Below are 8,859 nucleotides of genomic sequence, written 5' to 3'. Positions count from 1 at the left end.
TAACAAAATAAAAAATTGTTACACGTACATAAATTTAACACAAAAAAACTTAAAATACTACCTAAAATACTCTACAAATAACAAAATTAAAAATTACATACCTACACAAATTTAAATAAATGACCAAATTAAAATACATAACAAAATTAAAAATTTAAACACGTACATAAATTTAATACAAAAAAACTTAAAATACTACCTAAAATAGTTTACAAATAACAAAATTAAAAATTAAATACCTACATAAATTTAAATAAATGACCAAATTAAAATACATAACACAAAATTAAAAATTTAAACACGTACATAAATTTTACACAAATAAACTTAAAATACTACCTAAAATAGTCTACAAATAAAAAAATTAAAAATTAAATAGCTACACAAATTTAAATAAATGACCAAATTAAAATACATAACAAAATTAAAAATTTAAACACGTACATAAATTTTACATAAATAAACTTAAAATACTATCTAAAATAGTCTATAAATAACAAAATTAAAAATTAAATAACTACACAAATTTAAATAAATGACCAAATTAAAATACATAACAAAATTAAAAATTTAAACACGTACATAAATTTTACACAAAAAAACTTAAAATACAACCTAAAATACTCTACAAATAAAAAAATTAAAAATTAACATAGCAACATAAATTTAAATAAATGACCAAATTAAAATATGTACATAACAAAATTATAAAATAAAACACGTACATAAATTTAACACAATAAAACTTAATTTACTAACTAAAATACTCTACACATAACAAAATTAAATATTAAAAAACCTACGTAAATTTAAATAAATGACCATATTTTTTTCTAATTATTAAAATTTAAATTAAATAACATATATTATACACAAAAAAATGGTATTAAATCAAAAAATTATCATGGAATAAAAAGTTTAAACAACGTATATATATAAAATTAATAAAATATCATAATTTCAATAAAAAACTATAAATAAGTCAATTAAATAATATTCACATTCTAACTAAACCTAAAATACCATATATAAAATACAAATAATATCATACAAACCTAATAAATCTAAACCAAATAATAATAACATAACAACTAAAATTAACGTACAAATAATTTTATCACAAATAATAACATACAAATTTAAAAAATCTTAACAAAATCATATTAATAAATCAACTACAACTAACGTACAAATCATAATATACCAACTCAAATTTGTAACATATACATATAACACAAATAATATTAATATTTCAATGTACTACTTAAAATTTAAAAATACCATCTAACATCAACAAACGTAGCATATGTATATATAAAACAATTAATACCATAGTAATTTACAAAATTTAAAGAAAATAATATTATCAATTCAACTATAACTAACCTAACATATATCTATATATGTAACACAACTAATAACATATAATTTATAAAACCTAACTTAAATAATATTAACATATCAACTAAAGTTACCAAGTTAAGAAATACTTACCAAACACAGAAATCACGTAACAGGAAGAGGAGAGAAACCACGTACAAGGAACGAAACCACGTAAGGAACAAAGCACAGCCCTACAAACATAAACAAAATAATTTTCATATATCAACTACAAATTAAGTTAACATATATATATATATATAACACAACAAATATTTACCATTCAAAAATACTTACCAAAAACAAAAGACAGGAACAAAATAAGAAGAACGCAATGTAATGGGGGAACTTATGAAGAAGAATAACAAAGCAATGGAAGGAAGGCGCAATTGTGCACTCTCGGGAGCTTCTTCTTTTATAATGGAAGGAGAGGAAAAAATTTCAAATAAAGCAAACCGCCAGCCACGCTGGCGATTCCTGGGAAACGCAAACCGCTAATACCGATGGCGATTTGCTCTGCGACCCTGAACCTGCACTACACGGCCTGATCTCCTGCGCACCTAGCCCTGCACCCTCAGTCTAGTGGAACTCGCCAGTCAAACTGGCAGTTCCTTATGCCTGTGCTTGTCGCCATTCCAAGTGGCGAGTTCTTCATTATGCATGTGCGTATCGCCAGTGTGAATGACGATTTGTTCACGGACACCAAACTCGTCAGTGGTTCTGACGATTTGGGTGCTGCATGCATGCAGAACACGTCCAAAAGTGCCCCCTGCTGGAAAATGTTTCAAAATAGTCTCATATGAGAAAATAGTTTATAAAACTATCCCAAATGGAAAAATTTGCTGCATACCTCACTTTTTAATTTTTATTCATTTTATTTTACATTTTTTTTCTCCCTACAAAATACACCATATATGCTTCCAAGACATTTTAGATGAACACAAGACTCGCATAGTCACCAACTCTAATTTTTTATTATATAATATCAAAGTCAATACTAAAAAATTTATAATTGATGTATCTTATTCAACTAGTATCGAAAGACACATTCTACTAAAAATTAACAAAGTGTTGTAATTTGTGAGTGTGATTGGATGCAACCTTTGCCATCATTATTCGTTAATTGGTGCTTAGGTGGGTGTTTGGGATCAAGAAGAGAAAAAACCCTCAGGAGGATAAGATTCACATTGCAGTGAAAACCATACGTAACGCGCCTGTAAACTTGAAACCCTAAAAGCGACGATTTGCAACAGCGCTCTCTCTCTCTCTACGCGTTTCGGACTGAATCGAGGTTCTTTTTTCTCTTACTCTCAATCTTTCATTTTTCAATTGCACTCTGTATGCTCTTAATTTCTCTTTTGCCCTCTTTGTTACCTTTACTGGTGAAAGCATAAAATGAATCTGTGCCCTCTTTCTGCATTCTTGTGTTTTGGATTTTCATTTTCAGTAGGAAGAAAGCATTTCACTTTGTTTTATCTTATCTTATTTTGTTTAAATGAAAATGAAAATGAAAAAGAAAAGATGTTCTTGGGGTCTATGCCGGAAACCCAATAGGAGAATTATGTGTAGTTAATTATGGATTCAGCAAAAATGACAGAAAAGTTATCTTTTGGTATAATGTTGTTTTGGGTTTTTATCTAAACCATTTGTGATTTGGGTATTCAAATTTCATTTCTTGGTCGGTTGGTGAATTTAGGACCAAGGTTTTGTCTGTATCTGCATCACGATCACAATTGTGGCCAACTGTGGCCGCATTTGTGTTCAATGTCAAGGATGGGGATGGAATTTGAAGCCTTGTTTAGGACACACTATTTGGAGTTCTGAAACTTTGTATGGCTGTTTTGGGCTGATCTCTTATTTTGTCTTGCAGGCTTTTTGAAAGAGTCTGTGGCGATACATGGGAGTATAGATTCAGTAGGAACAGTCCAATTGGGAAAAATTAACGATGGAGAAATTGAAATCCTTGTAAATATTTAGGTACAGAAAAATGTGGATTTGCTGGGTGGTCCTGTAAAATATATTTAGATACAGACAGAGAAAGGTGTTTTTGCTGGGTGATCTTCGATTATCACCACTGGTTTGGTATTGGATTTGCAGCCTCTGTACGTTTTCTAGTTTAGGAGGTGCTTTTCAGTTTAAAGATCCGTGATGGATGTTGTAAATGATTTGCATATGGGGCCTCCAGCAACAACCAATTTGGGAGGTTCCACTAGTACAGATGATGTAAATTCATCGCAGAAGCAGAAAATAGTGAGAAAGAAGACACAAGGTAAATCTGTTGAGTGTGAAGGTCCTGATTTTTCACTGGATAAGTCTTCACCGAAGACAGATGCTACTATAAAGCACCCATTACATGAGTCCCCTGCTTTACCTAATTTCTTAAGTTGCCAAATAATTGTAGAATATTCAACAGAGAATGAAAAGAGCAAACGGCAGAAGACAACACATAATGCTATTGAAGGCAATGTTAATGGTTGCGGCACTCCTGAGGGTATTTTTTCACCAAAAGCTTCCACACCTGCATTGGATATGCCTTCAGAACATCCCATTCAATGTTTTTCCAATGATCTAATAACAAGTCAATCTTGTGTGGAAGTGGGTATTTGTCAGGGACATAATGAAGAAAAGAAGCAAAATATGATCAATACAACTGCAGAAAATAGCAATTCACAGCAAGGCATTCCAGAAGAAAGCTGCAATCACATTTCAGTTGCAGCAAGTCATGAGCCTTTTGCAAAAGAGTGTGTTTCAGAAGTTGTAAAATTGAACACAGAGCATGGTATAAATGATAACATTCCCAACCGTGAGGATAAGAATGATTTTGAAAAGAATACAAGTCTGGTGAAGAAAAATGTTGATGACTCACTGGATTATGGCTTGTGTGATAAAAATCTGTGTGTTAAAACGTATGCAAGGAGAAAAATGGTTAATTCCAGTTGCTGGAGAAACAGTGGTTCCCCAAGTCCTGAAAATTGTAACAAGGAACCAACTATTCAGGATCATCAAAAGGATGATTCACACAAATTTTCTGATGGACCATTGAGAGTGTGCTTGATGGATGGAGAAACAAAACTTTCAATTGATCAAGTTACCTCACAAAGTGGAGCTGCAGCTGAGGAAATAAAGTTGAGCACTGACAACATTAACGAGCAAAGATTTATGACTACATCTTCTGCAGTAGACATTCCTTCAGAGCATCTCAAAACAGATGGCAGACCACTAGATCATACTAAGATTACAAGAAATGATCTGTGTTGTGCAGGTGATGTTTCTGATTTATGCTTAGACATAGTAAGAGATTATCGTTTAAAGTTTTCACAATTCTGATTAGACTTAGTGTTGTTGGCAACTCAAAGAATAAGCTTCTCATTTTATGTTGTGCAGATGAGGAAATAGAGTTGAGCACTGACAACATTAAGGAGCAAAGATTTATGGCTACCTCTTCTGCTGTAGACATTCCTGTTGAGCAACTCAAAACAAGTTGTAGAAAGCTAGATAATACGGAGATTACAAGAAATGATCTGTGTTGTGCAGGTGATGTTTCTGATTTAAGCTTAGACACAGTAAGAGACGGTCATTTAAAGATTTCACAATTCTCACTAGACAGAAATTTTGCTGGCAACCAAAAGAACAAACTTCTCATCCTTGATCTGAATGGACTGCTTGCTGATTTTGTCAGTATCAGTGACACTGACACTCCTTTCCGAAGATATAGACGAGAACCAGAGCCAGATTTTGTGCTTAGAGGGAAGAAAGGTGACATGGTCAAATGTCTTGTTTCCTCATTCCAGATTTCATATCTTGCTCTAGCTCAAATTTGGCTGATATGCTACTCTTTCCTTTTGCAGTCTACAAGAGGCCCTTTTGTGACGATTTTCTACAGTTTTGCTTTGACACATTTCATGTGGGAGTATGGTCGTCTAGATCCAAGTATCTGCCAATCTGTGACTGATTTTATCTCGTTGTTTTTGTTTATTAGTTTGACCTAGGCTTAAGATGCAATCACAGACTGGTTGATTTGTATTTCAGTAATAAAAAAGTGGTATTCATACATTTTTTACCATTCCTCTATTGGCAGGAGCAATGTTGATGCATCAATCAAATTTCTTATGGGGAAATCTGCAACCAAACTGCTCTTTTGTTGGGTAATCTGTTCTAAATCTTTTGTAGTTTTTAGCATAAATTTTAGGGGCTTCTGCTATGTATAATTTCTTTTCCTCAACACAGTCTTAGGAATTCAAATACTTCTTCTGTCTAGTTGTACTGTATCAACATTTTTACTCTAAATGGCCTTTTGTTTTGTGTGAGCCAGATGTTGAGTGGTTATTGGGATTGTTTTGTATTCATTTCTTGCATTTTGAATGATGTGAAATTGTGGTGATCAACAAAACAATGCAATATTGCTGACATATTTAATTTTTCTCTGTTAATATCTCATGTTTGGAGATATAAGGTTGGCCTAGTGGTTGGGAAGGGGGGGCTTAAGGGTGAAGGGAGAGAGGGGAGGGGGAGGTCACGGGTTGGAATCTCCCACTGACATTATAACAAACTAACATTTGCTGATCAAATTAGACAATCTCATGTCTGCAATACAATACAACTTGTTCTATTTTTGCTGCCTAACTGACTTTTATGCCTTCTCTCCAGGATTTTCCATATCATTTAGTTGTATTTTTTTTATTATCACCACCAAACAGAAGCAGCCTTGTATTTCTAGTTGTCATTTGCTTGAATTGTGTGTATGTGCATGGGTGTGGTGGACTGTGGATGGATTTCAGTTTGGACAAATTGGAATTGGATTGATGTTGTAAATCATAATTGCATTTTAGTAAAATAATTTGTTGTTTCATCATTATAGATGCAGTTACAACTTGCAGATGTTTTCTGTTATCAATTCACTTCTGCTTGGAATTTATCTAGACACTATTAATCTCTGTATAATGCTATATGTAGAATCAGTCCCACTGTACTAAAACAAAGTTTAGTACTGTTGAGAATATAGACAAGCCACTTGTGTTGAAGGAAATAAGGAAGTTGTGGGAAAAGGCAGAACCTGATCTACCATGGGAGAAGGGAGAGTTTAATGAGTCAAACACATTGTTATTGGATGACTCGCCTTACAAGGCACTAATGAATCCTGTAAGCTCTTTTGTTTTGTTTTCCTTTCTTGCAATAAGCTTTAGTCTCTAGTGTTATATCATATTTCCTCCTATTTTGTCAATTCACATGAAATTTATTTTCAGAGGCATTCAGCAATATTTCCTTATTCTTACCGGTACTACCACACCAGAGACTCAGAATTAGGTGGGACAATCTTCTTCTGCTCACCTTCCTCTCCTTTCTCACGCCCTGTATTTCATTATGAATAACAAATGCTTTAAGCATATTGATATGAAATTCATGTTAAGCCTCCTGTTCTATTGTTCCACAGGACGAGAAGGTGATCTTCGGGTTTATCTAAAAGGGCTGGCTAAGGCCGAGAATGTGCAAAACTATGTGTCAGAAAATCCGTTTGGCCAACGGCCCATAAGAGAAGCAAATCCATCTTGGGGTTACTATCGTAGAGTTATAGAATCACTTCAAAGAAGCCAAAATGATGGGCCCTCATTACCCAGGTAGGGAGATAACTGCTTACAGAACAATGCATGATGAAAACTGTTGAGATGGTTCTCATTCACATTGTTTCAAGCAGTGCATATTTTGGCCACTCTGATGAATGAATAATAGCTGTTGAGTTTTGGTTGATAAGGTGTCTGAAATAGATCAGTTTTGTATATTTGCTACTTAAGCCGACTAGCTGGGCATATAGTTCTACTGTATTCTGTTCATTATTTTTCGGCCTTCAAGCGTGATTGATTTCACGTTGGAAACCGTTGACCACTGAACGCGAGTTTAGAGTTGGTCAAACTTGATTTTGTCTTTTACTATTATGTTTTGCACTTCTCATACTTGTATTAACAGAATAGACTAGAGTCTTATTTGAAACTATTTCCGGTAGCTTTTGAATCCATTTGAAAAGAACCCAAGTCTGTGAGGTAATATTTTGTTCTTCCATAAGATAAAGGGTGAGTTTGCTTAAACTTAAAAAAATTACTTTAAAATAAGTGTTTTCTTAAGAAGCAGATAAGGTTTGTTTATTTTTTAAAATAAAAAGAATTTTTATTAAAATAGAAGTAATTTAGACAAACATACTAAAAAAATAGCTGCATATTTTATTAAAGTAAGTGTTTATTTTAACAAATAAGTTTAAACAAATTGACTCATACTATATACTTCTCTTTGACAAAGGGGAGCTAGTGGGGAAAAAACCCATCGTATCCCAATATCCAAAGGCTTCTGAATTCTCTCGCTATGTAAGGATATGGGGAAAGGTCATATGCGAAGAGACTTTTTGAATTTAAATTCATGACCAATGACCAAACCAATCACAAGACAAAAAGAGCTAGTGAGTTATAGAAAAATTGCTAGGATTAGGTTATAATTTTTTAAAATGTAAAAAAATGTGAAATTTAATGCCTGAAATCACAGGTAAATCTTTTCCTAAATAAATTTAACTCACATTTTGATAAAAGGTGAGAAAAATAATGACCTATGTCAAGCTTTTTATATTCATAGATAAGTTGCTTTGAATGCACTGATGCAATTCACATGGATTACGTGAAGAGGGAAGCTGGTTTTGCGTTAATTGACTTGGAAGTTGGAAGGGGTAAGACTTGCGTGATCCACACTATTCAATTTTCTAAAATACTTGTTAAAAATATTTTAAATATATTGTAATACAAATACTATATAATTATTTGTATAAGAACCCATTCTTATAGCTGGAGTTCATGTTAACCTCTTTCAATAATGATCCTTATTCCTTACTAAGGACAATCCTTAACAAGAATCGATTCTTAAACTTAAGAACTTTACAAGAACTCGCATTGAAGATATCTTTAAAAATTAAATTTTTACTAAAAACCTATTAAAATTTAAAATATTAGTTAGGTCCATTTAAAATGTTTTTTAATTTTCAATGATCAAAAATACTTTTTACTTCAATGATTCATCTTCTGATATTTTAACTAAAACCTATTAAATTAGAGAGATCTATTAAAAATGACATTTGTACTAAAACCTATTAAAAAAATAATGAGGTCCATTTAAAATGAAAAAGAGAGTTGCTGAGAGCAACATCGTGGTGAACTTGAATTGCTCCCCAACGGTTCTTTAGTTGCTGTCAAGAGTACTATACAAGTTGCCTCACAAAGATAAATCAGCGTTGGAGACGAGCTCAAATATTAGGTATATACAGAGAAATGTTAACACTTTTTTAACACGTTTTAAGAAAGCCAAGCTCATTTCCTTCGTTCTTGGGTTTTGACTTCAGAGTGCGAAACTCAAGACTAAATATAGCAAGATGTTAAGAAAAATGTAGCCTAGCAACATGTTAAGAAAAATGTTCTCAATATTTCTCATATAAAAGATGCATCAAGA

At 32.5% G+C, this 8,859-nt stretch overlaps 1 protein-coding gene across 2 annotated transcripts; it reads left to right on the top strand.

Annotated features, from left to right (window-relative positions):
• The first annotated feature begins 2,407 nt into the window (after positions 1-2,407).
• On the top strand, positions 2,408-7,390 carry LOC114416630. Of its 2 annotated transcripts, XM_028381576.1 has the most exons (9): positions 2,408-2,671; positions 3,251-4,642; positions 4,765-4,914; positions 4,984-5,136; positions 5,229-5,310; positions 5,459-5,525; positions 6,334-6,519; positions 6,624-6,684; positions 6,812-7,390. In XM_028381576.1, exons 2-9 carry the CDS (start codon positions 3,529-3,531, stop codon positions 6,997-6,999), a joined length of 2,001 nt encoding a protein of 666 aa, XP_028237377.1. In that variant the 5' UTR covers positions 2,408-2,671; positions 3,251-3,528; the 3' UTR covers positions 7,000-7,390. The 2 variants fall into 2 exon arrangements, with proteins under 2 accessions (XP_028237377.1, XP_028237376.1); XM_028381575.1 differs by having other exon boundaries at positions 4,765-5,136.
• The last annotated feature ends 1,469 nt before the right edge of the window (positions 7,391-8,859 follow it).

Source organism: Glycine soja, chromosome 6 (genome assembly GCF_004193775.1).
Source record: "Glycine soja cultivar W05 chromosome 6, ASM419377v2, whole genome shotgun sequence".
NCBI lineage: Eukaryota > Viridiplantae > Streptophyta > Magnoliopsida > Fabales > Fabaceae > Glycine > Glycine soja.
The sequence above is the reverse complement of the archived record's forward strand: the minus strand, read 5'-3'. Positions and strand labels throughout refer to the sequence as shown.

Coding starts and splice junctions, on each gene's coding strand:
- LOC114416630 (XM_028381575.1), top strand. CDS start 3,529: ATGGATGTTGTAAATGATTTGCATATGGGGCCTCCAGCAACAACCAAT. Junction 4,643..4,764: donor AAATGATCTGTGTTGTGCAG/GTGATGTTTCTG, acceptor TATGTTGTGCAG/ATGAGGAAATAGAGTTGAGC. Junction 5,311..5,458: donor GTATGGTCGTCTAGATCCAA/GTATCTGCCAAT, acceptor CTCTATTGGCAG/GAGCAATGTTGATGCATCAA.